Raw genomic sequence first — 27,755 nt, 5'->3', positions numbered from 1 at the left:
CTATCCCTGGGTCTGGAAGATCCCCTGGAACAGGGCATGGCAACCCACTCCAGTATTCTTGCCTGGAGAATCCCATGGAGAAAGGAGCCTAATGGGCTTCAGTCCATAGGGTCCTGCAGAGTCGGACAGGACAGAGCGTGCACACATGCAGTTACATTAGAGATGCACAGAGTGGACAGCCCAATTTTATGTCTTTGACACACAAAGAGAGTCCCTTGGACTGCAAGGAGATCCAACCAGTCCATCCTAAAGGAAATCAGTCCTGAGTATTCATTGAAAGGACTGATGCTGAAACTGAAACTCCGGTAATTTGTGCACCTGATGCTAAGAGCTGACTCATTTGAAAAGACCCTGATGCTGGGAAAGATTGAGGGTGGGAGGAGAAGGAGATGACAGAGGATGAGATGGTTGGATGGCATCACCGACATAATGGACATGAGTTTGAGTAAACTCCGGGAGTTGGTGAAGGACAGGGTGGCCTGGCGTGCTGCAGTCCATGAGGTCGCAGAGTCGGAGACGACTGAGCGACTGAACTGAACTGACACGTAAAAGTAATAGAGGCCTGTTTAAAATGAAAGAAAAAGTGTCTAGATGTGCTCCCCTTGGTCAAGTTTCATTGAGGCCAGGTTTTCTCCAGTTAACCAGATCTTGGCCTGGTGTGGACAGGGCTCAGTGAGTCGGGGCGGAGTCTGTGTGTGTAGACGGAGGAGAGACGGGTGTTTCCGCTCGCACACGTGAGGCGTGGAGGGGCTGGGGGCCCCCCTGGCCGCAGCCTGTGCCAGCCACCCCACCAGGGCCGGGCCGGGGGCGGGCCGGGGGCGGGGCGATAGTAAAGCTCCTCCCCCAAAGGGCGGGCGTTGCCGTGCGGCGGGCGGCCTCGCGGTGCCTAGGCTTGGGCGGCCGGCCTGGGTCGCTCAGTCGCGCGGAGCCCGGCCAGGGATCGCAGGCGGCGGCAGGATGAACAGCATCAAGAACGTGCCTGCGCGGGTGCTGAACCGCAGGCCTGGCCACAGCCTGGAGGCCGAGCGCGAGCAGTTCGACAAGACCCAGGCGAGCGGCGGGGCTGCGGGCGGGCGGGCTGGCGGACGGCGCCTTCTCCCCTTCCCCTCACACACGTCCCTCGAGCCCGGCCTGCGCCCGTCCCCTTGGCGCCCCAGGCCCCTCGCTCCCGGCCGCCTGGGTTCCCTTGGCTGCATCTCGGTCACGGCCACCCCTGCTCCCCGGCCTCCGCCGGCCCGGGCGCAGGTGAACCGGAAGCGCGCGCCGGCGCCCGGGCCGGAGGCAGCGCGGGGGGCTGGGGTGGCCGGGACTGAGATGCCGCCGGGGACTGAGATGCAACTGAGGGGCCCAGGTGGCCCGGGAACCGGCCAGGTGTTCAGGGACTGAGATGCGGTCGGGGGCCGAGATGGCCAGGGGACAGCGGTGTCCAGGGACCGAGAGGCGGCCGGGGACCTCGGGTGCCCAGGGACCGAGAGGTGGCTGGAGACCTCAGATGGCCAGGGCACCAAAGTGTCCAGGGACTGAGGCGGCCGGGGACCGATGTGGTCGGGAGCCGAGGTGGTGGAAAGGGATCCAGCTGGAGGGGGCCGAGACACCGCGGTGGGCCAGGTAGGTCAAGGTACGTTCTGGGCCCGGGTGCGTCCAGCCCGGGTTGGCCCGAGTGGACTTATCCACCCTGGCCGCGCAGCGCCGCCCCCTCCCGGGCTCCGGCCACCTTTTTCCACGCCTTAAAAGAATGCCCTCTCTTCGGAGAAGCAATGCATTTCCTTCAAGGAAACTCAGTGCTTCCTTTCCTCCTGAGTTGTTTTCCAGGGCCTCACAATATCTTATTATCTGCTGGGTGAAAAGTTTCACGTATGTAGCCAGACTTGTTTGCTCGAGCCATTGGCCCACATATAAACAGGTTCACACCCCCTTATTAAATGCCGGCGCCGGACAGAAACTTCCTAGGGTTCCCTTCCTGCACTTCCCACGCTCAGGCATCTCTTCCTCAGGGTGGCCTGTCCTGGGAAGGTTATTTTAAAAATGAAACAATGACAGGGGGTGTGTATTTGTCCGTGTGTTCCTGCTGAGACCACACTGATGAGGGCGTTGGTGTTTCTGGTTTTCTGTTCCTTTTTATTTTGCAAACACTGAGGTGGTGTTCTGCCTGGGTGGGGGTGAGAGGAGCTTACTTGTTTATTTGCTAGAGTAAGTCAACCAGGACTGACACAACAGAAAGCTTTTCTTTAGAAATCAGCGGTGGACTTGCCTGGCGGTCCAGTGGTTAAGACTGTGCCCCGCAGGCAGGGGGGCAGGGGTTCCATCCCTGGTTGGAGGACTAAGATCCTCCAAGAGTAGGCCAGAAAAAGAAAGGAGCTAAAAGGACCGAACTGACCCCTGTCTGAAGCCAGGTGGTGACATTTGTGTCTGCCATTATTAGTAAGGTTCTCCCAGTCTCTCCCTATAGGAGCAACAACTTCTGAGGTGTCTTTCAGATCAAGTTAGTACATGCAGCCTACGACAACTTTCGCTTTGAAGTAAGAGGAAATGCAGAGGAAACAGCTAACCTTTGTGCTTGAGATTAACCAGGAAAATGATAATAAAACCTTGGCTCTAGGAAAGCCTAGTGCTGAACCAACCTAGCCACAAATTATTGATTTATCCTTGTGATCATCACCATCCAGCCCCTGGTATATTTTCAGCCCAGATAGTCCATCATAAAAACAAATGTGGCATTTAATTTAAAGTCATTAATGTATAATTAACTGTGCCAGGAACTTTCAGAAGGATGGGGAGAAAAATTTAATTGGCAGAGAGAATCTGGATGTTGTCAGATGTTATTCATTCTCTGATTTTTAGTTTCTTTCACGCTTTTGAGAAGGTATAGAGAGGCCGGATTGCTACATAGAGGAGATGAAATTAAAGGGCCGAGTTCATTGATCTTACTCTTAAATTGTGATAAATCAAGGGCAAGCTTCCCGAATGTCAAAGAGAATCCCTGATACAGCACCGTATATTTTGATGGTTGGTTTGGTAAACAAGAGGGTGTTTTGGTCTTGCTGCTTGGTTTTTTCTCAGAGGCCGAGAGGGTTACTTATCATGAATAATTCTTTCTAATAGGTGAATCTCATAGGCTTTACCCATTCCAGGGCTCTTTTTTTTTTTTCTAGAAAGATGGAGTTCAGGTTCACTGTCTAGATTTGTCTTCAGAATGAGTTACTGAGAGATGCAGGAATAAGGTTTTGTGCACGGTTAATATTTAATTAGATCGCTCCCAGAAATATCTAGTGAGCTGCTAGCCAGGCCCCATTGGAGGAAAGGACACAGAGAGCCGAAGCTGCTGCTTACAGGTCTCCTTCTGAACAGAAAATAGTGCATCCAGCCCTCGGACACTCCTTGCCTTCAGAATGCACTGTCCAGGTCTCCTCGTTGACCACAGTACCCTGTAGAGCAGAGGGGCATTTTGGCTTCCGTAGAACACATGTCCCCACTGTCCTGCCAGCCTCGCTATTCCTCCTGGGCTTATGGGTCAAGAAGAGGAAAAATGTGACTGACCACACCCTGTTTTGCAAAAGGGTTTCTAACCCCGCCCGGGTCAGGAAAGTGGAGGGAGGGCAGTCCCTGCATCCTTCACGTTGCGGGTACTCGTGGTTGTTATGTGATGTCAGTGTGTGAGTGCCTGTATATTAATCCCCAGGGCGCCGTGCAGAAAGCTGGTCTATTGTTCCCCAAGACTTTATGGTCCCTTTGGTGATAAAGCCCCTTTTTAAAATGGAAGTGACAAAACTGTATTGGCGTTTTGTTGTTGTAGTATTCTGAATGCAGAATACTGTGGAATACAGCATCCCCGTGTTCTGAACATGAAAATCACCTGTATTGTTTCAAAGGCGGTGCAATATCACCTAAAGTCGGTGCACCTGTGTCCCTGGGCAAGGTGCTTAACTCCTGTTTCCTGGTCTGTGAAAATAGAGATAATTCCATCTACTTCCTTGGGCTGTTTCAAGGTCTAGAAACGATGGGGTGGGCTAAAGAGGCTCCCTCCCCGCCCCACACCAAAGATGTCCATGTCCTAATTCCTGGAACCTGTGAATATCTTAGCAGTCCTGGGTAAGAAAATGCTAATCAGAGGACCTTAATAATAGGGGGCATGGCCTGGGTTAGCCAGGTGGTCCCAGTGTAATTACAGGACCTTTAAATGTGGAAGAGGTCACAGGGAGGTCAGGGTGATGTGTGGTGAGGGGGACGCCATGGGACATTGCTGGCTTTAAAGCTGAAGGAATGTGAGTGTCCTCTAGAAGCTGAAAAAGGCCAAGAAATGGGTTTTTTCACAGAACTTCTAGAAAGAAGCACAGCACTGCAAGCACCTTGATTTCAGCCCCTAAGATCTATTTTGGACTTCTAACCTCCAGAACTGTAAGATGATACGTTTGTGTTGTTTTAAACCACTGAGCCCACTGTGGTCATTTGTTAACAGGAGTGATAGGCAGCGAACACCATCAGCACACAAAACATGTAGTATGGAGCTCTGAAAGTGGTCAGCGATAGCCTTCTTTCTCCCTGCCCCCACTTCCCCAGAAAGCTTACAATTTGAGAACTATTTCAGACCTTCCACTAGAGAGGAGACCCATCTTTGAGGCCTAGCATGGGTGACGGCTCAGCAGATGGGAGGCCTAGAAATGCTAAACCCCAGCTTGTTTTCTTCCTTGTCTATGAGCGCGTTGGCTATCTGGGCCTCTGTTTCCCGTGCAGGAAATGGAATTAGAGCCCAACAGCTTCTTTAAGGTCAGGACGAGAGAGGGGCCCCACTGCTCAGTGAGCCGCGCTGGGTGGGGAAGAAGAACATCACACCTGGGTGGGAGGGTCAGGAGTTCGGGGCTTCTGGCTTGTCCAATAGAGACAGAATAGCCACCTGTATCATTTTTAGATTACTTAGCCACCTAAAGACATAAACAGGTGAAATTCATTTTCATCGTATATTTTATTTAGCCCAGTGTATCCAAACTATGGAGGTCAGCAGTAAAGAATCTGCCTGCAATGCAGGGGGTGAGGGAGCGATCCCTGGGTCAGGAAGATCCCCTGGAGAAGGGAATGAGAGCCCACTCCAGAACTCGTGCCTGGATAATCCCATGGACAGAGAAGAATGGCGGGCTGCAGTCCATGGGGGCCACAAAGAGTCAGACATGCCTGAGCACGCACATCCAAAATATAACGATCCCAACACGTAATCACTGTGGAAATTATGAATGGGGTATTTTACATTCTTTTCCTCCTACTGAGTCTTCAGACTCATTTTGTGTTTGATTCAGCACATCTCAATTTGGGCTCACATTTCGGGCACTCAGTAACGTGGCCGGCAGCTGCTGGATTGGTTGACCAGGTGTTAGAATCATCTGGGGGTGTTTTCACACTTGTCAGTGTCTAAATCCTGGTGATTGGGAGTGATTTGACTTGGATTGGAGTCCTGGGCACATGGTCTATTAAAGTTCCCTAGCCAGGAATTCTGTAGAACCTCAGTATCAAAGGCAAGCCCCAGCACACGGACAGGTGTTTGGGCACTTCACTTGAGTTTCTGGCTTGAAGGCCGTTCCCACATTGGCAGTAGTCTTTTGGACTTCCGATTTCCTCTGTCCTGACTTGCCGACCCTTGACTGTCATCACCCGTCTGTGCTGGGCAGGCAGACTTACACACTCTCCCTTTTAAAAAACACTTTATAGTTGATTTACAATGTCTAATTTCTGTTGTACAGCCAAGTGACTCAGTTATACATATACATATAGTCTTTTCACATTCTTCTCCACTGTGGTTTATCGCGGGTATGTAGTTCCCTATGCTATAGGGTAGGACCTTGTTGCTCATCCATCCTGTGTGTACTAGTTTGCATCTGCTAACCCCAATCTCCGAGTCCTTCCCTCCCCTGGCCACCCACCCCCTTGGCAATCACAAATCTGTTCTCTACGTTGTAAGTCTGTCTTTGGTGTGTCGCTGAGTTCACTTAGGCCATATTTAGATTCCACGTATAAGTGACATCATAGGGCCTTACTCTTTCTGACTCATCTCGCTTAGTGTGATCATTTCTGGGTCTATCCGTGTTGCTGCGAATGGTGTGATGCGTTCTTTCAGTGGCTGTGTTACATCCCATTGTGTATAGGTACCGCATCTTTATCGGTCCACCTGTTGATGGATAGGTTGTTTCCATGCCTGGGCTGTTGTAAGTAATTATACATGCTCCCCTTCTGTCTTTGGTATTCCTTATAGATACTGTGGTATTACAACACTGTACGTCACCAACCACTTTCTGGGCCTCATTTAAATGTTTATTTAGAAAAAGTTCCCCCACCTCCGAGTCTGGGAGGAAACCTCAACCATATGGTGGAAGTCAGAAAGCCCCCAGTTCCACCCACATCTGTCGGCTCCTGGAAGGCTGGGGCAAGGAAAGGGGCCTGGCACCCAGTGCAGGCTGGTTGAAAGGCTAACGAGAGGTGAGCCCGAGGTTTTCTGAAAAGGAAGGGAGAACCAACCCGGCTCATAACCCCCACGGGATGCTGCCCACAAAGCCACACCTGAACTGCCCTAGCAGCAGTGGCCTTCCTCCCCGGCCCCCAGGGGTGGGCCAGCTGGGGTGGGTAGGGGGTGGCGAGCCGTGCCCTTCCTTCCAATGATGCTGCTGTTTCACGCCCCTGAGACACCCTTCACCTGGTCCTGCCCCATCAGCCTGCTTGGTGATGCTCAGGACAGCTGCTGACTTCCGGGTTCCTGTGGTTTCCCCCCAGAATCCCCCTGGGCTGCCCACGTGTCTAGTGACCTCTTGGTCCAGGCTGGGGTGAGGCTGCGGCTGCTCATCCTTCCCCTCCCTCTTCCCACCTTTGCTGTGCGTTTGTCCCATGACACGTTCACGAGGGACCACTGACTGTCTGTTGGCTTGGTTCCGGTGCCCTGAGATGTGTCTCCTCCGAGGGTGTTCACTTTGGTGAAGGAGGTGGGAGATGGACAGGGGGGCTGTGGCAGAGCTATCTGAGAGTGGGGCTCTGTGCCTCAGTTACCCCATCTGCAAAATGGAGCTAATCCTAGCGCCCGAGTCATGGTGTAGGTATGAGGATTTGCGGGATGCCCCAGCGCCTCGTGCAGAGCCGGTGCTGGACCAAGCAGCTGTTGGCCGTTAGGCTGTGCATTGGAACGCAGGCTGGACCAAAGAAATAGAAGTAGCGCCCTCCTGGCTTCTGTCCCTGTGTCCCCAGGTGAGCCTCTGTAAGTGGGGAACTGGGGCGGTCTGTGAGGGCTGCCACGGGAAGGTAGGGAGCCACGTGCTCCTGGCAGGGCGATCCTGCAGTGCCACCTTCTCAGGTATGGAAGGCCCTGTTCCTGGGTGACGCTGTCCCCTGGAAGATGCCCCGGGGGACGCTCCAGAGAGGTCGGGGGAGGCCAGCTGGGACTTCTTGGCAGAAAGGCCTGCCCTCCTGACCTTGCCCCCAGGTCAGCGTCCCATTTGTGAATGAAACCCGCCTGGGCACTGAGTCCTGCTGCGCAAGGTGGAAACTTTGGAATCGAGTCTAGGCCTGCTTGGCTGGTTGGGGCGGGGGGGGGGGGTGGGGGGTGCGGAGGGAAACCCAGCCAGCTAACCTGAGCCGGGTCCCAGAGAGTGTTTGCCAGGAGCGCCTCTGCCAGCCAGGCTGACAGCAATACCCTTCCCCCGCTCCACCTGGCTCCAGGGTGGACTCAAATATCACCTTGCTTGCAAAGCCTTCCTGTGCTGCCCTAGTTCTCGCGATGCTATCCCCACTTGCTTCCCGTCTCCCGAAACCCTGCAGCCAAACCAGCAGGACTGGGCGGACCTGAGGCTGGGTGTATGTTTGGATCCAGAGTCACTCGAAGAGGAGAGATCGCATTGCCTCCCCCCAGGGCCCTCAGGCAGGACACCCTTGACTCCTAATGTGTCCTGGCACCCAGGAGTGCCCAGCACGGGACCCGTTCGGCGAGTATGCGCCGAATGGATGGGTGCCCTGGGGACCCGTGGGTCTCCCTTCTTTGATGCTGCTGCTCGGTGAAGCCTAAAAGGCCCTGGCACCCACTGCGGGGAAAGACGGAGCCCTTGGAGCAAAGTTTGGTAGAGGCGGGGTTGTTTTTCCTCCTGCTGAAACAAACACAATCTCAAATTGCAATAGGTTCTCCCGCCAGCGAGTGACTCAGCCCCCCAGCTTGTGGGCCAGACAGGTCTGGGGAGTGATGTCAGCAGGGCCCAGGAAGGAACCTGCCCCGGGGCTGGCTCCCTGTCCATCCTGGAGGTGGGACTCGGGCCACATCCTCCTGTACCACTTCCTCCTCATGTGTCACCTGCAGAGCCCGGGGTGGTGGGGGGGAGGTGGCAGTGCCCACCCCCGCTGAGCCCCTTCCTGGGGTATGGGAGGAGCCCGCCTGGGGCTCAGGCCCTCCCCTCCCCTCCCCCATCCAGTTTCATAAGGTCAAATGATTAAGGGGCCCAGACCAAGCAGGGACTGGGGGCGGGAATGGAGGGAAAAGACGGTTGAATGGGCAGGACGGTGTTGCTCCACCGACTTCCCATCTGCTAAAATGACCAAGCTGCCGACCTCTGACCCCGAGTTCCCACCGCTTTGCCTGTGACAACATCCAACCGCCTCTCCGGCTACAGAAATCCTGTTTGCTTTCATCAATGGCCATTGAGGTGGCAAAAGCATTTGAATGCGGTCTCTCTTTGCTCTTTGGAAACACTGAAGCAGGATAACCCACCTCTGCCAGCCCCCGTGCCCTGGCTCTTTGAAGGATGTTTGGTCCCTGCCAAGTGCCACCATGAAGCGTCAAGATAACAGGACAAGGAAGATTAAGTCTGATTCATTTCAGGGTTGGTTTTAAAAATAGAAATGGTTTTATAGTTGCCTTTGGTATTTAGTGGTTAAATCATTAGCTGGGGAAAGAGGCATACACACTACCTTGAATTTAACCAGCACTTACTTTTGAAAGAGCTTTTGTTCATTCAAGTTTACACTCTTTCACTCATCCAATAAAGATTTATTGACCTCAAGTTTGAGGACTAGAGATACAGCAGGGAGCAAGACCAACCAGGTTCCTCATGCCAAGTTCAAGTTCAGGGGTGGGAGGTAGAATAAATGGTAAACATATGGTTTCAGAGAATAAATATCCTGGGTGAAAGTAACCGAGAGAGTGCTATCTGTGCGGAGGAGGGGGCTGCTCTAGAGAGGGGGGTTGGAGGAAAATTCCTAGGAGGAGCGTCTTAGATCAGAGCAGGGTGACCCCAGAAGCACCGCTGGGCCGGGGGTGGGACCAGACTTGCCCTGTTTGAGGACCAGAAGGAAGGCAGTGTGGCTGGAACAAAGCAAGATGTCCCACCCCTCCCATGAAGATGTCCTGCATCTTCAAATGTGTTTGTGTCCTCGAAGACCCAAGGGTTTTTTATTCTTCTCAGATGGGAAAGGGGAGGTTTCTAAAGTGGAGGTTCCCCAGTGAGTCGGTGTGCATGGGCCTGGGGTCTCCGGGCCAGGGTGCTGCGGGTGGCCGTGGTGGAGCCGGGCGAGCTGACCTGTATTTGTCCCCTTTCACGTGGGCTCCTGGGGAAGGGGTCTCCCTGAGTCTGTATTCCTCTGCTGTGCAGAGCCCCCCACAGCCTGGCTGGGAGGTCAGACCTCACAGAGAACAGTCAGGGCTGCAGCCTCTGTGGTCACTGGGCTCTGACCCCTCGCTGGGGTTTCCAGAACGGTGGCTCTGTGAGCTGTTGCGTGCCCCCTCTGCCTGGTGTGCAGTCCCATGGCGCCGGGGCGGGTGGGGGGGCTCGACTTCTGTCTCGAGTCCACAGCAGGTGCCCACGTGGCAAGCCTCTGGGGAATATCACCTGTGGGGTCTACTCCCCAACCCCCGCCCCGCCTCACCGGGTGCCCTCTCCTGACCACACAGAGATGCTCCCTCAGTGTTCCTTGGGGTCACCCGTCCAGGGCCAAGTGTGCCCAGAGGCTCTGTCCACCCTGGTCCTGGGGTTGTCGCCCTGGGCTTGACTCCCAGGCCTCTGCTGGCACCAGACAGGGTTTTATTTGATAAACAAGAACAAGACTGTTCCTGGAAGCAGGGCAGGTGTTTCCTGGGGTCCCACAGACCCAACGGAGCCCATATAAGAGGTCCCCAGCCCCACAGTCAGGAGCCGGCCCAGGAGGAGCCGGAGGGAGCCAAAATGAAGGCCTTGGTCAGGCAGCCTTCCTTGCCTGCAGGAATGGGGAGCCTTGGGGGACCCCCCCCCACCCGGAGCTCCTTGCCCCCACCCAGTTGCTGTTATTCCCTGTGGTTTACACAAATCCCGGATCCAGAATCCGCATCATAACTTGGGGTCAGGCCAGGTCCTCCCTGGGCGACAGCAGGTCCTGGGGAGCTGGGTCCCCGCATTGGGACGGAGGGGCCAGAAGGACGTGCGGGCCCCCAGCCCCTCCTGCGGTGAGACCCAGGACCAGCAGTGTCTAAGGGGACCGTCTGCAGAGCCAGCAGCCTGGGTCCCAGAGCTGCCTGGCCACCCTGGGGACTGCTTGCCCTGGATTAGCAGGGAGGGGCACAGGAGGCTTGTCTGGGGGGACGGTGCCTGGAGTGGTGCCCAGTGGGGCGTGGGTGCTGGGGCTGCGTTTCCTCATTATGACCTTGAGCAAGTGACTTAAACTTCTCGAGCTCTGATTTCTTCATCCACCTGCTTCCAGGGTTACTCAGGAGACTAAATGAGATAATGCTGGTGAGCACTCTGCACGGGGCCTGGCACATGGCTGAACTTGATAAAAGTAATTTTATTAGTCATTTATTGAGGCCAGCTCGCTGGCCCTTCGGCATGAAGTATGCCTCCTGCAAGCTTCCCCGGGGCCAGCGATTCCAAGTGCATCTCCAGAGCCTGCTGGAGGCCTCCCAGCCCTCAGCCTGGTCCCCGCTGTCCAGAGGGGCCGACCCCTTGATGCGAGGTGGTCCCTGGGCCTACGCTTGGAGTTCTCCAGCAGAGAAGGAGCAGCCATGGTATGAATGCTTGGGATGTGGTGTAATCACCCAGCCTCAGGGTCCAAGAAGCATACCTCTGCCTGCCCTCCCCTGTCTCTGCAGACCCCCCTCAGCTCCTTCCCCCAGAGTCCCCCTACCACCCCCCGGCATATCTGGGGGTCTCACAGACCCACCATTCCTGCTCTTGTCCTGCTCTCCCACCCTGGTTCAGAAGTGGGCACAGCTGCTCCCTGCCCCACCCCGTCCCCAGCCACTCAAAGGCTGAGTGGGAAGTAAGATAAACAGACCCCCAGGACGGTCGCCACCTGCCCCTTGCCACTCCCCCCGCCTCCCTGGACCCTCTCTCCAGTTTGGGCTCTTCTATCTCCATACCCAGTGAAAAAGTGAAAGTGTTAGTCACTCAGTCATGGCCAACTCTTTGCGACCCCATGGACTGTATGTAGCCCACCGGGCTCCTCTGTCCATGGGATTCTCCAGGATACTGGAGTGGGTTGCTTTTCTCCTTCTCCAGGGGATCTTCCTGACTTAGGGATTGAACGCATGTCTCCTGTACTGGCAGGCGGGTTCTTTATCACTTGTGCCACCTGGGAAGCCGGTCTCCACACCCAGGCTCCTAATCAACCCATTCTGCTTGAGGTTCCTCCTGTCTCCCGGATGGAAAGGCTCTCTCCATGGCAGTTGATCTGCCCATCCCAAGAGATTATACTCTGTTGGCCGAACTGCCCTGCTTGATGGACCAGGGCGGAAGGCAGCCTCTTTCAGTCCCCGGTGCCCCTCTGACTGCCCCCCACCCCTCGGTCTCCCCGCAGGCACCGGGGGCCTGGTGGAGGACGCCGTGCTGTGTGGGCAGGACCAGGGGTCGTAGTCAGAGCCACCCTGGACTGGAAGCCCGGGAGCGGAGCCATGGCGGGGTCGGCCGGCGCAGATTCCTGGGCTGAGGAGAGGAACCCTGGTGTTCCCCACCCCCCGATTCTGCGGCACATGCAGAACAGTCCAGGGAGGCGACGGGCACCCCAGGGCCTGCTGTCCTGTCCTGAGACGGGGCTTGACTGCCGCCCCTGGCAGGAACAGCAGGCCTGTGAGCATCCACAGACCCCCTCTGTGTGAGCGCTGTGCCTCCTTGGGAGGCTTCCCGGCCCACACATCTGCCGCCTGCACACAACGGGGCCTGTTCCCGCCGGAGGGACCCTGTTCCCTCAGCCGGTGGCGCGGGGAGCAGGCGGCACCAGGAGGCGGGCTTGCGGGGGGGGGGGGGGGGGGGGGTGGGGACGGGAGGGGCCTGAGTCACCCACGTCTTGCTGGGTCCCCAGAGCCTCCCTCGCTGCCTCTGGAAACCTTCCATGTGCACCCCATGGCACTGACATGGACTCGGGGGAAGGGAGGTGGGGGGTGAGTAAGGACACTGTCAGGGGTGCTGAGCGCGTGGAGAAGCGTAAATCAGGGGAGACTGAAGCAGGGCAGTGGGAGGAAGGGGACCCGCGAGCTGACTCCCCAGAGGGAAGGCCAGGCATGCTTCCTGGGGGTCCAGGCCCAGCCACGAGAGGGCGCTTACATCTGGACTGACGCTGCGGGAGGGCGGGGAGGTGAGCCCTGCTCCCGGCTCCCCTGCTGGACCCCAGCCCGCCCACTTGGGCAGGGTGGGTCTCTGCTGTAGGCCAGGGGAAGAGGGACGGGGGGCTGGCCTCCAGGAGGGAGGGGTGTCCGCACGCCCCCTTCCTGGGGTCTGGGGTCAGGCCCCAGGACAGCGGGAGGGCAGAGTGCCTGCTGAGCCTGACTGCATGTGACGTTTTGGCATCTCCCGGCCTTCGGGGCAGCCTGCTTTGCACCTGTGGCCCTCCTCTGTGCTGGCCCATGGTCTTGCGGGCCAGGTGGCAGTCGTCAGAGCCAGCTCAAGTGTCAGGGCAGCTGGGGGATGGGGTTATACACCCCAGAGACGGGCCCACTCCCATCTCACGGGCTGATGTGCCAACCCCTGCCAGCTCTCTACCTGTGCTGGAAGGAGAGGCCTGGGAGCTGGACTGCAGGATCGTTAGGACACAGCCAGACCTGCCTGTGCCCTTATTAGCTGTACAGATACCCAAGCTCCCAGAGCCTCAGTTTCCTCATCAGGAAAGTGGGCTCACGCCCGCTGGGAGCGTGTTGCCTGGACCTGGTGCAGGGGAGTGCCCAGGCGTTTCTGGTTGTTGATCTCTGTCCTCAGCCTCTGGGGCGAGTTCTCTGCCCGGTGGGGCGTGAGGTTGGCAGGCCAGCAGCGGTACACCCAGGCCGGCTCCTCTCACAGTTGATGCCTGTGGATCGTGGGCAGGCGCCGGGGCCTCGGGGAGGCGGAGCTGGCAGAGGGCCAGCAAACATGGAACAGATGGCCAGGGAGCCTTCCGTGTCTGGCTCGCCGAGGCTTCTCACGTAAGGGGAGCCAGAACCGGCCTGTGTCCTCTCAGGACCCTGGTCCACAGCGAGGCCAGAGCTGCGCCCCCAGCCTGGCCCTTGATGCTGGGGGAGCCGCCCCCCCAGGACCCAGAGTGCTGTGTACCACTGCCCAGCTCTCCCCAAGCCCCCAAGAATGGCCACAATGGGTGCTGTGTGTGAAAGGAGGTCAGCCGGCCTGGCTGGAGTGGGCATGAGGGGCCCGGCCAGCCCAGCCCCAGCCGCTCCCAGGTCCGGGAGCCGGAGCAGAAAGCACGGCCATGGCTCTTGGGGTTGCTCTCCTCGCAGAGCAGGCCTCCAGTCAGTCACAGCAGGACCACAGATGAGTGAGATCACCTCGCGCCTAGCAGCACCAGGTCCTGTTGTCCCCGCTCCAGAGGTGGAGAGCAGAGTGGCCTCCGGGTTAGAAAGAAAGGAAGCACCCGCTGCCCCTCAGGGCTCTGTCTCCATCCTGTCTTGCTCCCACCACAGCTGGGCCCGCTCCAGACAAGTCGGGGCAGGACCGGGCTGCAGGGAGAGCAGGGACCCCCTTGCCCAGCCTCGAGAGCTCCCTGGACAGCCTGGGGCTGCACTTGTGGGGGACTTGGGAGAATTGCTGAGCTGGAGAGGTGTCTGCACTGGGCAGGGACCCCGTCCCGACCCTCCTGCCAACCAGCAGCTCTTCTCACTCGATCCACAAGCTCAGGGCTAGGTGGGTGGACAGAGGCTTACAAGACTTGCCACCAGGTGGAGAATTAAAACATATGAATGAGCAAGCCCAGGGCCAGTGGTGGTTCCTGGGTGAGTGGAGTCGGGGTGACAGTGCCCCAAGCGTTTGGTGAGGGAGCAGTCATATCCAGGAAGCCTTCTTGGAAGAGGAGGCATTGAGCTCAGGGGGACAAGACTCCAGCAGGTGGAGGTGGGAGGGGACCCGAGACTGCCACCTTGCTCGGAGCCTGAGTCGGGGCAGCACGTGTGCTAGGTGGGTCCCCCTTCCTGCCACCCCTGCTGGGTTGCAGTCACTGTTTGGGTCAGTGGGGCTGGGAGCTGAGTCAGGACTTGCCCACCCAGCATGCGCGCAGACAGGCCATGGGACCTGGTGTCTCCTGGTTTTCCACGTAGTGGCTGTGGGGGCCTCGTCGCTCTAGGCCAGGCCCCGGGGTAAAGTGGGGGTGACATGCATCTCCTGGTGGAGTCCTGGAAGGCTCAGCAGTCTCTCCGAGAAGCGGGACCCATGGAAGCTGTCAGGAGGGGACTGGCCTTGTCCCCAGGGCCCCAGGGGGCCACACCTTCTGGGGAGAAGGAACCACCTGCAGTTTCCAGATCAGAGCTGCTCTCCTGCAGCACAAGCTGGCCCTTGGCCTTATTTCCCAGACTCCAGATGCTCTCAGTGGTGGCGGCATCGAGCATTAGTTGTAGTTTGAGCTGCACGTATCAAGTGAAAGAAAAGTCCCGAGTGGTCTGGTTTGCTTAGGTTAGAGAATTTCTTTTTAAAAAATATTTATTTAATTTTTGGCTGCGTCAGGTCTTAGTTGTGGCGGCAGGATCTTGCCTTGTGGCTCACAGGCTCAGTAGTTGCGGTGGGCAGGCTTAGTTGCCCCGTGGCATGGGGAATCTTAGTTTCCAGCCAGGGATCGAACCCACGTCCCTGGCATTTGAAGGTGGATTCTTCACCACTGGACCGCGAGGGAAGTCCCTCAGAATTTCTGTTCTCCCCTCATCTCTACCCTCGCCTTTAACCAGCGGGAAGGATCGATCCTGTCTGTGTGTCCCCCCCTTCCCCCGTTGGCTGCTGTCTCCCGGGAAGGCTGCCAGGTGGGTCTCTGACCTCCATCTCCTCTGTCCCCTCCCAGGCCATCAGCATCAGCAAAGCCATCAACACCCAGGAGGCCCCCGTGAAAGAGAAGCACGCCCGGCGTATCCTTTCTGCGGCCATTCCTCTGGGCCCCTGGGGGAGGCGAGGAGTGTGAGGCGCACATGGGGGAGATGGATTTGGGGAGCAGTGGGCATTGCGGATGGCCCGATGAGGCGTGGCCCCCACTGCCTGGTGCGAGCCTCGCTCGGCCCCTTCCAGACTCTGAGTCCCGCCTGGGGAAGGCCACCTATTGTCTTGGGCCATTGGGCCCAGCATGGGATGTGGGGCACGACCATGCCCTTGCTTGGCTGAGAACCACAGTGCTCAGTAGGGGGGTGGGGAGGGGGCAGGTGGCCCGCCACCCCCATCTCTGCAGTCAGTCGCCTGCTCGGCTGCACCCACTGAGCCCTCACCCATGCTGGGGGCCCTGCCGCGTGCACTTGACCTTGACCTGGAAGGCATCATCCTGGGCACTCACCATGAGAAGGGGGCCTTCACCTTCTGGTCCTACGCCATTGGGCTGCCACTGCCCAGCAGTGCCATCCTCAGCTGGAAATTCTGCCATGTGCTCCACAAGGTCCTCCGGGACGGGCACCCCAATGTAAGTAGCTGCTGCCTGCTGGTCCAGGGGCCCTGGCCCTCCGTCTGCTGCCCCCCTACCCCTGCGAGCACCCCTGAGCTGCGTCCTTTGAAATGAGTGAGGGACTGTCCCCGAGTCTGGGTCCCTCAGCTCTGGGCTGGTTGCCCGTCCTGCCTGCTGCCCTCTCCCTCCGCCCCGCCTCGAGGGAGCAAGTGTCACCCCCTGCCCCCAGCCCCATCGCCCAGAAGGCACCAGCTCCTTCATCCTTCCCCCTTTGTCCCCACCTCGGGGCAGGTGCTACACGACTGCCAGCGGTACCGGAGCAACATTCGGGAGATTGGAGACCTGTGGGTAGGTGCGGGGAGTGGACGCGGGGGCCTGGGGGCACATGGGGCCCGGGGAACAGAGCCCCAGTGGTGGTGTCCTCCTCCCAGCAGAGTCAGAGCCATGTTCTCAGGGGCCACGGTGGGGGAGGAGAGAGTCAGTGCCTGAGCCTGAGCCTTGCTCTTAAGACCTGGCACAGGAAGCCCCAAACGCATCGCTGATGGGCCCTCCAGCTCCAGAATTCAGCCCTTCAGTCCCTGGAGGTAGAGTGCCCCTTGCTGAGTCCAGGTGAGGGGTGCAGACTCTGGGCCCCGCAGGACCATCGGCAGCTGTTGAATCTTGGGAATCTGCATTTTCAGCAGGCTCCCCAAAGATTCTCATCCACAGTTAGGTCTCAGAGCCCCCAGGAGCGTGTGTTCTATCTAGGTCTGCTCCACAATCAGGAATCAGGCGTGTCCCCCAGGCAGAGAGAGGGCCCCTGGCCTTATTTGTCCTCCAGGAGCATGGCTGGGGCTGCATCAGCCATGCGGGGGGCCAGGCAGGCCTCTGGAACTGACCAACCTGCAGTGGGGAGGCCCCTAGAAGGAAAACAGTGTCCCTGGTGCCATCTGCAGACGTGGGCCCAGCTGCTGTGGCCGCGGGGGACGTGGTGCTGGGAGGCGGCGGCGGGGAGGGTGTGTGTACACACCCATCGGAATGTAGCTCCCTGGCTGCCACCAGCATTTTAATAAAGTGTCCCGGCTCAGAACTGGCCTCTTGCCTGGACAAAGAGCTCTTTTGTCACAAGAGTCTCTCTGGCAAGACCGATAAGGAGAGAGCAATAGGCAGGGAGGGAGCTGGCAGAGAAACTCCTTGGGGAAAGAAGGTCGGCCACCTCTGGTGGGCTGAGCGGTGTTTGTTGAATGAATAAGTGACAGGGTGGGTGCGCGCAGGACCGACACTCCACTTGTGGCATTGCATCTTGCAGCCTCGGCTTCCTTGCTGGGCCCGCGGGGTTCCCGGGCACATCCTCACCCGGGGCTTTCTCCGCAGGGCCACTTGCACGACCGATACGGGCAGCTGGTGAATATTTACACCAAACTCTTGCTGACCAAGATCTCCTTTCACCTCAAGGTAGCTTCCTCAGGAGAGTCTGGGGCTTTTCCCCCTGCTCCACCACCACGACATTGAGGGGGATGGGGTCTGTCCTGTCCCCGCCTGTCCCTGGGGGACACTCCGTACAGACGGCAGGGAAGTCAGAAGGCCCAGGGGCGGTTCCCAACGTGGGGCTCCGGCTGGACCTCCCATCCTCTCCGCCTGTGTCCGCAAGCAGTGCCCAGGGCAGGTGGTGGCTCCACAGGCTGGGGTCGGGGGGCTGCTTCTCCGGCCCCTTCCCTCCCTCAAAGACGGGAAGCTGCATTGGGCCAGAGCCGAAGGGGGCTGAGGTTGCGTGGGGGTGTCCTCTCCACAGCACCCGCAGTTCCCTGCAGGCCTGGAGGTGACAGACGAAGTGCTGGAGAAGGCGGCTGGGACCGACATCAACAACATGTGAGTCCCCTGGCTCCCTGGGGTGGGGGTCGTGCCCTGTCCCGGGGCCGAAGGTCATGTGTGCCCAGGAGATGAGGCTGAAGCTAAAGGGATGGGCTCACGCGGAACTGGGTGTTTCGGCTAAAGGACCGCCATCTGGGTATCCATGCGAGGGTGTGGCCACAAGCATCCCTCCCGCCTGGGAGGCTGGGGGCACGCCCCGCATCCCTCCCACCCAGCTCTTCCTCCTTCCCCTGTAGCTTCCAGCTCACCGTGGAGATGTTCGATTACATGGACTGCGAGCTGAAGCTCTCTGAATCAGGTGAGCCGCCGGGGGGACCTCAGGCGTATAGTCCTTGGTCATGGGGCCTCCAGGTGCCCCCAAAGCTCAGGGAGGAGAGGCCATTTCACCCCTGCAGGATGCCAGGCCCCTGGTGGGCATGTCCAGGGCATGGTCTGGCAGAAGGAGCCCCACTCTGTTGGCCCCGAGGTAGGAGAGGGGAGGGAAGGGTGGGGGGACCCCAGGAGCCATGTCTTCAGGTTTCCGACCACCTCCTACCCAGGGCAGTTGGTTTGGGACAGTCCCACCCGTTCTCTGCTGTGAAAGGCCTCTGAATCACTTCAGATCTCCCTGCCCAGGAACCCAGCAGCCGTAGGACAGGAAATCTAAGCACCGCCGCCCCCTTCCCCCGCCACCAGGGCTGCAGAGGTGATGGTTTTGAGTGGCGGCTTAGAGACAACTTGTGAGTGACTTGGTGCGCTCCATAGGAGAGTGAGAGGCCAGATGCCTTTTTAAGGGGAAGCCAGGAGTTAGAAAGAGTGGGTCCGGGCAGCCTCCTGGCACCGGTGTCTGGACCCTGCGGCCAGGTGGTCTGGGGTCGGGGGCAGCTGTCCGGAGGTGTGCCTCTCCCCGAGGGCACCCCCACCCCACGTGCCAGCATCTCCTGGAGAAACAGCATGAGGGGGAATGGGCATTCCCCACCCTAAGCTTTCTAACAGCCCCAAATGGAAACGTCCTGAACGCCCCCCAGATGAGAAGTGACTGCATTGTGTTTTAAAACCCCAAATTGTATTTTACGTGTACTTAGATTTTTTTTTTTACAAGGAAAACATACTTGGCGTGACATGTAACTAAGAATTAAGGTTTAAGTGGGTGTTGTGCCTTCCTCCTTGGCCCTTCCGTCCCGGGCGTCCTCGTATCACCCTGGAGGTTTGCAGGTTGGCCCCACCCCAGGCAAGGCGAGAGCAGACCCGAGTTAGAGGCCACCCGTCTGAAACAGTGTCCCCCATGGGCGGCCCCAGGTGTTACCTACTCACGTCTCTCCCTGTCCCAGAGAGGGCCCCGGCCTGGGGCAGTAGTACGTCTGTCTCTTTCCCTCCTGCTTGGTCCATTGGATGAAAGGAGGATTCTCAGGGGCAGGGAAGATTGACTCCGGGTGCAAGTGAGGTTTTGGGGTCCCTTGGGGTTTGCAGGACCACATCCTGAATCTCCTGCTATGAGATTAGCCAAGCACAGGCTGTTCCACATCTGCGCAACCTTAGGTGTCTCAGATTCAGAGTGAGGGGGGAGCCTGTGGGTACAGGACTGTCGAAGTCTCCCGGATCCTCGGGCCTGCTGCCTGGAGGCTCTCGGGAGACGAGAGTTGCTGGCCGAGCTGAGCTGGGGTTCGTGTGCCCCTGCCTTGCTGCCACCCTCATTGGTGGGAGGCTGGGCCTCAGTCTGCAGCAGCTTCAGCGCCTGGGGTCCATCCTCGCCTCGAGGAGTGCACCAGTTCCCGAGAGCCTGGGGTCGAGTCCCACTGCCCAGCAGGACTGATGAGGCCAGGAACCCAGGCCATTGCCCTGTCTTCGGGTGACGGCCAGCTGTCCTCACCGTGGTCATCCCTACACCTGTGACCGGAGTAGGCTCCACACTGGTGTCTCCTGGTCCCCAATTCAGGCTCCTCCCGCCCCTCTTTTCTGCAGTTTTCCGGCAGCTCAACACGGCCATCGCCGTGTCCCAGATGTCCTCAGGCCAGTGCCGCCTGGCCCCCCTCATTCAGGTCATCCAGGACTGCAGCCACCTCTACCACTACACGGTCAAACTCATGTTCAAGCTGCACTCCTGTGAGTCCCCGTGCCCTCAACCCTGCTGCCTCGGCCCTGAGGGTCAGCCGAAGCCCCAGAGGGCTGTGTGGACAGCCTGTGTTAGGGATGGGAATTGAGCAATCTTTAAGATGTTCATTTATTATTTGTAAATATTTATTATTTATATAATGAGTAATAAGCCCATTACCCATTAATAGAAATAACATATTTGTTATAGAAAAAAAAATCACTATTTTCCAAAACAAAGATTTAGAAGGGAAAGCTGCAGAGATTTACATGTTTGCAGTTCTCTTGACCGCCTGGCCTCAGAGGCCGCAATGGAGCTTCTCCTGTGCTGCTGGGGAGGACCAGGGGGGTCCTGTGGTGGTGCTTTAGTGTTCAGAAGGGTCTGTGCGCTGTTCCACCGTCAGCCGTGGGCAGGCTCCAGTCCTGACGCACCGGCAGAGCCTGGCGGGCAGTGGGCTGTGGTTGAGGTTCCGCCCATCCTTCGCTCACTCAGTTGAAAGCCTGACCCCCTCACAAGGGTCCCTGGGGCCTCCTGATGGTGGGTGGGAGCCAACCAGGTGGCAGGAGGTCTTGTCTCTAGTCTCCGATAGTTTCTAGAAGGGGGAGGAGCAAGGATGGGGCCGGAAGGGAACCCTTTGAAGTCTCAGAACGGTGAGCAGAGACGAAGCCCCCTTCAACCTTGCTGCCCCCAGGTCTCCCAGCGGACACCCTGCAAGGTCACAGGGACCGGTTCCACGAGCAGTTTCACAGGTACCGGCCCGGGCGGGGTTGAGGATGGCAAGAACGGGACTCCTCGGCTCTGGCCGCGGCGCGCCGGGGCTGCGGGCCAGGTCCTGGCTCCTGACCTCCCGCCTCCCTCCCTCCCGCAGCCTCAGGAACTTCTTCCGCAGAGCCTCGGACATGCTCTACTTCAAGCGGCTGATCCAGATCCCCCGGCTGCCCGAGGTACCTGCGCCCTCCAGTGGCCGCCGCCGGGGCTGCAGCCCTCCCTGTCCCTGCGCTGGGGTTGGCGGGGGTGGGGGTGGGGGTGGGGGGGACGTGTAGCTGGGGGGTCGGCAGAGGGAGGGGCTTCCTGGTTGTTGGGGCGGGGAGCGCCCCGCAGCTTTAACCCACTGCCTCTGCAGGGACCCCCCAACTTCCTGCGGGCCTCGGCGCTGGCCGAGCACATCAAGCCGGTAGTAGTGATCCCCGAGGAGGCCCCCGAGGACGAAGAACCTGAGAACCTCATTGAGATCAGCACGGGGCCCCCGGCGGGGGAGCCAGCGGTGAGCGGCGCCCCCTCCCTTCCTCCTCCCTCGGTCTCCTGGGGGAGCCGGGCGGAACTCACCGAGCAAGCATTGTTGCCCATGGCAGGTGGTGGCGGACCTCTTCGAGCAGACCTTTGGACCCCCCAATGGCTCCGTGAAGGATGACAGGTGAGGGCCTGGGGAGCCCAATGCAGTGCGGGGCGGTGGGGATGGGGACCAGCAGCCTTCAGGGAGCTGTGATCCTGAAAGACCACGGGTGGGGGACACAAGCAGGAGATGCTCAAATCCACTGAAGATAAGACCGGTGGCTGTGCCTCAGTCCCCCGAGGGCCCTGGGTGACTGAGCTTGAGCGTCAGGGCCCGCTGACCTCTGTCCCCAGGGACCTCCAGATCGAGGCCTTGAAGCGAGAGGTGGAGATGCTCCGCAGCGAGCTGGACAAGATCAAGCTAGAGGTGAGGGGCGCAGGCAGTGGGGCTGGGCCCAGGGCTGGCCGGCCTGCGGGCCCCACACCCACACCCGCGCCGCTCCTGCCTCCCAGGCCCAGCGGTTCATCGCGCAGCTGAAAGGCCAGGTGAACGCGCTGGAGGCCGAGCTGGAGGAGCAGCGGAAGCAGAAGCAGAAGGCCCTGGTGGACAACGAGCAGCTCCGCCATGAGCTGGCCCAGTTGCGCGCCGCCCAAGTGGAGGGCGAGCGGAACCAGGGGCTGCGCGAGGAGGCCGAGAGTATGTGGGCAGGGCCAGGCGTAGGGCAGATGGGGGGAGCTGTTCCCGAGTTGGGGCGGTCATGGCCACGGCCTCTTCCGTCCCCACAGAGAAGGCCAGCGCTACCGAGGCCCGCTACAACAAGCTGAAGGAAAAGCACAGCGAGCTCATCAACACACACGCGGAGCTGCTCAGGAAGGTAGGCCCCTACACGGAGGGGCGGGAGGGGAGCCCCGAGCAAGGTGGAGCCTGAACCAAACCCCTCCGGTCTGTCCATGCAGAACGCGGACACAGCCAAGCAGCTGACTGTGACGCAGCAGAGCCAGGAGGAGGTGGCGCGGGTGAAGGAGCAGCTGGCCTTCCAGGTGGAGCAGGTGAAGCGGGAGTCAGAGATGAAGGTATGTTTTGGAGCCCCCACCCCCACCATGCCCAGAGCACCCCCCACCATGCCCAGAGCACGCCCCATCTCCACTGCCCCCTGTAACATCTTGTCCCACCGCGTCCAGCTGGAAGAGCAGAGTGACCAGCTGGAGAAGATCAAGAGGGAGCTGGAGGCCAAGGCGGGAGAGCTGGTGCGCGTGCAGGAGGCGCTGAGCCGCACGGAGCAGGTGTGGGGCCTCCCCGGCTGGGGGCACAGGGTTGGTTCAGAGGGGCCCTTGGTTTGGGGTGCAGCTGGGACCAGCACCAGGGGACACTCGGGAAGCGGGATCTGGTCCTCGCTTGGCTCTCAGTCCCTCCTCCCCAGTCTCGTGGGCCCCTTGCAACTGTCTGTGAATTCAGGTGGGGATAGGGCAGGCAGGCATCTGGAAGCCCACTCACACGCCGGGTGTTCACAGAGCGGGTCGGAGCTGAGCTCCAGGCTGGACGCACTGAGTGCGGACAGGGACGAGCTGAGCAGGGTTGTGCGGCAGCGCGAGGCTGACCTGCTGGCGGCCCAGAGTCTGGCTCGGGAGAAGGAGGAGGCGCTGAGCCAGGAGCAGCAGCGCAGCTCCCGGGAGAGGGACGAGCTGCAGGGGCGACTGGCAGACAAGGTAGGAGAAGGTAGCGGGGCTCGCCCTCCCCGTGTGATGGCTGCGTGGGGACAGGAGCCCTTCTTAGCACTGAGCTGGCTGCCCTGCTCTGGCAGGAGCCACCCAGGCACTGAGGGGTGGAGCAGGGCCTGTCTCCAGAGCCCCCTCCCTAGCGAGGGTCTTAGGGGGCACTTAGCTAGCTGACCTGGTGGGGGTCTCAGCCACCCCTCTGTTTCCCCCGCCCTCCAGGAGTCTCAGGAGCAGGGGCTGCAGCAGAGGCTGCTGGACGAGCAGTTCGCCATGCTCCGGGCTACTGCCGTGGAGGCCAGACGCATCCTGCAGGACGCGGTGGGCAAGCTGGACGACCCCCTGCACCTGCGCTGCACCAGCTCCCCAGGTAGGGCCGCCCGCCTGCCCACTGTCCCCGCCCCCCATACCCTGAGAGAGGTGGGCTGGGTGCTGGGGCCTCAGCCCAGGCCCCACCTCTGACCCAGCCTCCTTGTCTGGCAGACTACCTAGTGAGCAGGGCCCAGGCCGCCCTGGACGCAGTAAGCGCCCTGGAGAAGGGCCATGCCCAGTACCTGACCTCCAGGGCAGGTGAGTGCCACGGGCATGAGCCCAGGACAGGGCGGGGCAGGGGGCAGAGGCCACAGGCTGTGGTGCCCACCGGCCATTGCTGCCTGCGGGCCACCTCTTCAGGGAGCCGCACCCTGGAGCCCACCCACCCTCTGGGCCTGGGGTCCCACAGACCCTGGTTTGGTTCCTGCTCTGCTGCTTTGTAGCTGCGTGACCTGGGCCTGCCCCGCTCCCCACCGCACTCTGGGAGCTGGGCTGCTGGGGCCCTTGGGGCTCTTGGGCAGGGGAGGCGGCACCAGGCCTGGCTCTGAGGCAGCAGCGTTAGGGTGTGTCGTCCTCCCCATGCAGACGCCTCTGGCCTCGTGGCGGCCCTGACCCGGTTCTCGCACCTGACTGCGGATACCATCATCCACGGCAGCGCCACCTCCCACCTGGCCCCCACCAACCCTGCTGACCGTAAGTGGGCCCGGCGCGCGTTACACGTGGTCCTTGTGGACCTGGGAAGGGGGTGGCTGCAGAGAGGTCCTGGCGTCAGGCCAGGCCAGGGTCGTCCAGGGCTCCCCACTTACAGCCCTCTCCCCCGCCCCAGGCCTGATTGACACCTGCAGGGAGTGTGGGGCCCAGGCGCTGGAGCTCGTGGGGCAGCTGCAGGAACAACAGGCCCTGCTGCAGGCCCGGCCTGGCCTGGTGCGGACCCCCCTGCAGGGCATCCTCCAGCTGGGCCAGGTGAGGCGGGCAGCGGAGCGTGGGCTAGGGTCAGAGGAGGACGGTGGAACTGGCTCCCCAGTTTCTCCGCATCTCCTTCCAGCTTGGGCTGAGCCAAGGGCTTACGTGCAGGGCCTGCCGCTGCGGGGCACAGGTTGGGGAAAGAGCACTGCCCCAGGCTGGCCCCCAGGCTCTGTAGGGCAGCCAGGGCAGAATCCATCCACTCTGCCTGACTCCCGGATGCCTCGTCCCCCAGGAGCTGAAGCCCAAGAGCCTGGACGTGCGTCAGGAGGAGCTCGGGGCTATGGTGGACAAGGAGATGGCGGCCACATCCGCGGCCATTGAGGATGCGGTGCGGAGGATCGAGGTGAGGACCAGGGGCGGGGGCAGGGGCAGGAGCCCCGGGTGCGCCTCCCTCTGCGGGAGGGCCCGCCAGCCTCTGCAGGTCAGAGGTGAGGGGCGGCTGGGGCCTGGCTCTCCCGCTGAGGCTCTGTGGCTGGTGGGGTGGTAGGGGCTGGCCAGCGCCGGTGTCCCCCTTCGTCGCATGCTGCCCTCCTCCCAGCCCACTCAAAGCTCTTATTGTCGGGTGTAGGACATGATGAACCAGGCCCGCCATGCCAGCTCTGGGGTGAAGCTGGAGGTGAATGAGAGGTGAGCCCCACTTGTGCCTCCCAGTCTCCCCGGGACGGGTTCCTCAGTTTTCCCGGATCTGGGGAGGTGGGTTATGCCCCTCTGACTGCACACCCTGCCCTGTGGCCCCACCTGCTGTGTGCCCACAAGGCCAGGCCGAGCTCCCTGGCTCCCCGTGGCTTCCAGGGCCATAGTGCAGACCCTTTCCCTCGTTCCCCGTCCCTCCTGCTCCTCCCAGGATCCTCAACTCCTGCACGGATTTGATGAAGGTGAGTGGCTGGCTGAGACCCAGGCTGGGCGGGCTCTGTACCTGGCAGGGCCGCCCAAGGGTGACTTGTGTCTTGATCTTGGCAGGCCATCCGGCTCCTGGTGACAACATCCACCAGCCTGCAGAAGGAGATCGTGGAGAGTGGCAGGGTGAGCTGGGCTGCTGGTGGGATGGGGCATCCCTGGCTGAGCCAGGTGGGGCCCCCTCCTTAGTGGGCAGGCTGCACAGCTCAGCCATCGAGGACAGATTCCTGCAAGGGGCCTGACTCCAGAGCCCTCTTTGTCCCAAATCACCCCGTGGTTTAAGATTCCCCCCAGGGCTCCTTTTGGGCGTGAGACCCCTGCAGTGTGCAGAGTGGCGGCAGCTGGTCCTCCCCCAGGGCCTGCAGCGTGCCTAGGAACCACAGCCCAGGGGTGCGCCCCTGTGGCTGGGTGACGGGAGAAGGGCTCACCCCTGGGGATCTGGTGTCCCCCTGGTGACATCCTTGACTGGTCCGCCCTGTCCTCCTGTCACCACTAGGGGGCAGCCACGCAGCAGGAATTTTATGCCAAGAATTCAAGGTGGACGGAAGGCCTGATCTCTGCCTCCAAGGCTGTGGGCTGGGGAGCCACCCAACTGGTGTATGTTGCCCCAGGTCTGGGGGTGGGGTGGAGGGGGCAAGGTGGGGGTGCTCAGGGTTTGGGGAGGGGGCGTGGGGGTGCCTGGCTGTCCAGGGGGTCGGAGACCCAGGCCACATCCCTCCCCCCGGCCTCTGCCCCCAGGGAGTCGGCGGACAAAGTGGTGCTGCACACGGGCAAGTACGAGGAGCTCATCGTCTGCTCTCACGAGATCGCGGCCAGCACAGCCCAGCTGGTGGCGGCCTCCAAGGTGAGGCTCCCCAGGAGACTGACCGCGGGGTGGTGGTGCACACGGTGGGCCCATCCCTGAGCCATCCCTGAGCCCCCCACGCCCCCCAGGTGAAGGCCGACAAGCACAGCCCCCACCTGAGTCGCCTGCAGGAGTGCTCGCGCACCGTCAATGAGATGGCCGCCAACGTGGTGGCCTCCACCAAGTCGGGCCAGGAGCAGGTCGAGGACAGAGGTGGGCGCTGGGGTCCTCGTGGGGTGGGGTGGGGGTGGGGAAGGCACGCAGATGCTGACCCACCCCGCTCTGCCCTCAGACACCATGGACTTCTCCGGCCTCTCCCTCATCAAGCTGAAGAAGCAAGAGATGGAGACCCAGGTAGCTGCCCTCCCGCCTCTGCCCCCCTCCCGTCCCCCTTCTGCCCCCGCCCCGTCCCCTCTCCCTGGGGCAGGGCCCAGCCTGCTGAGCTGCTGTGCGGGGCTGCAGGTGCGGGCCCTGGAGCTGGAGAAGACACTGGAGGTGGAGCGTGTGCGGCTCGGGGAGCTGCGGAGGCAGCACTACCTGCTGGCTGGGGCCACAGGGGCACCGGGCGAGGAGCCCAGCCAGCCCAGCGCCGCCCCCCGCAGCGGGACCAAGAAGCCGCCCTTGGCCCAGAAGCCCAGCGTGGCGCCAAGGCAGGACCACCAGGTGCCCGGCCGGTGGGGGGTGATGGGAGGGGCCCTGGGGTGCTGTCCTGGCCTCTGCTCCCGGGTCCGTGGGGCACTGGCCCTTGGGGACAGTCAGACACCACTGGGTGGGAGCAGACACGCTGCCCGGCACTCCAGGGAGCAAGGCAGGGGCCCAGGGCTCTTCCCGCGGGAGGTGCAGGGGGGCCCTGACCCAGGGTGTGTCCTGCACTCCTGGCGGTGGCCATTGAGCCCCCTCACCTTTGACTCTTGCAGCTCGACAAGAAGGATGCCAGCTACACAGCTCAAGTCGTGAACTAAGCCCCCTCCAAGGGGTCTGGCGGGGAGGCTGACGGGAGACCTGGGCCTCATGGCTGAGGTGCCTCTGAGAGGCCCGGCTGCCCCCCAGGTGCCCAAGCCCTTGGCCCCCAGCCCTCGCTGAGGGCTGACCACGTGCCCAGGACTGACCGAGGCTGTCCTCCTGGATGAGAGCCTGTTTATCTGCAACAGGGACTGCTGAGAGAAGCCAGGCCCCAGCAGCCTGAGCCACAGCTCCTCGGGAAATACACAGAGCGTTTCGAATATTCTGAGCTAGACCTTTTGTTGAGTTTGTGTTCAGCACGCTGGAAGGCAGGGCGGCTCCCTGCCCTCTGGACCTGCAGTCTGAGGTTAGAGATGAACGGCACACAGTCCGTGCTGGCTGCTGGGGATGGGTGAGAGGTCACTTGTTTGTAGCCCTCTTGGGGTGTGGGCTCCCGGGAGACAGGACTAGTATGGCCCCAGGCAAAGCAGGATTGGGTATCACCCCTTTCTCCCTGGGCCTCGCCCTAGGCGTCAGTGATGGGGCGCGCCCAGCACAGGGAGGTGACCTTTACCTGGGAGAGGCGGGCCCCGCACCCACTGGCCACAGGTGCTGCCATCCTCCCGGACTGTGCAGTGACCCTCCTCCTTCCTGTTGTTCACTCCCCCGATCTGCCGGCCCTGCCCGGGAGCCTTCTCCCCTTGCCCACCGCCTTCCTCCCTTTGGCGCGCCCACCCCTGGGAGGCTTCCAGCCTTCCTGGAGGCCTCCCCAGCTCAGCCACACAAGGCCCAGAAGCCAGGAGCCACCTGCCCACTCTGGATCAAAAGTACCTCCTGCTCCCCAGGAAGGGGAGCGTTTGGATGAGTGTGCTCCCCTGCCGCCCCCCTCCTCCTGGGAAAGGGGGAGACCCCAGGTCTGAGAGGAGCACCAGGAGCAGCTCGGTTTGCTCTGCGTGTAGTTATTTCCTTGTGTTGAAGGGTCCTACTGGCAATAAAACGTACTGACTGTTGTCACCCTTGGCCCCCGTGAGGGGCCGCGTCTGGTGCTTCATCTCTCTGTGGCCAGGACACTCG

General features: G+C 60.5%; 1 protein-coding gene across 2 annotated transcripts; it reads left to right on the top strand.

Moving 5' to 3' along the window:
* The first annotated feature begins 846 nt into the window (after nucleotides 1–846).
* HIP1R (huntingtin interacting protein 1 related) lies at nucleotides 847–27,695 on the top strand. 2 transcript variants are annotated; one of them, XM_069557745.1, is made up of 32 exons: nucleotides 847–1,050; nucleotides 15,229–15,292; nucleotides 15,689–15,831; nucleotides 16,105–16,161; nucleotides 17,167–17,247; nucleotides 17,585–17,661; nucleotides 17,901–17,962; nucleotides 19,606–19,746; nucleotides 20,427–20,484; nucleotides 20,604–20,679; nucleotides 20,859–20,999; nucleotides 21,088–21,149; nucleotides 21,362–21,434; nucleotides 21,521–21,704; nucleotides 21,794–21,882; nucleotides 21,965–22,081; nucleotides 22,190–22,291; nucleotides 22,520–22,714; nucleotides 22,943–23,090; nucleotides 23,204–23,290; nucleotides 23,618–23,725; nucleotides 23,859–23,995; nucleotides 24,231–24,341; nucleotides 24,567–24,625; nucleotides 24,843–24,873; nucleotides 24,959–25,021; nucleotides 25,392–25,492; nucleotides 25,634–25,739; nucleotides 25,829–25,952; nucleotides 26,032–26,093; nucleotides 26,202–26,402; nucleotides 26,657–27,695. In XM_069557745.1, exons 1-32 carry the CDS (start codon nucleotides 958–960, stop codon nucleotides 26,699–26,701), a joined length of 3,198 nt encoding a protein of 1,065 aa, XP_069413846.1. In that variant the 5' UTR covers nucleotides 847–957; the 3' UTR covers nucleotides 26,702–27,695. The 2 variants fall into 2 exon arrangements, 1 of the variants encoding a protein (XP_069413846.1); XR_011249937.1 differs by having other exon boundaries at nucleotides 859–1,050; nucleotides 24,755–24,873.
* Nucleotides 27,696–27,755: the final 60 nt, after the last annotated feature.

Source organism: Ovis canadensis, chromosome 17 (genome assembly GCF_042477335.2).
Source record: "Ovis canadensis isolate MfBH-ARS-UI-01 breed Bighorn chromosome 17, ARS-UI_OviCan_v2, whole genome shotgun sequence".
NCBI classification, from domain to species: domain Eukaryota; kingdom Metazoa; phylum Chordata; class Mammalia; order Artiodactyla; family Bovidae; genus Ovis; species Ovis canadensis.
The sequence above is the reverse complement of the archived record's forward strand: the minus strand, read 5'-3'. Positions and strand labels throughout refer to the sequence as shown.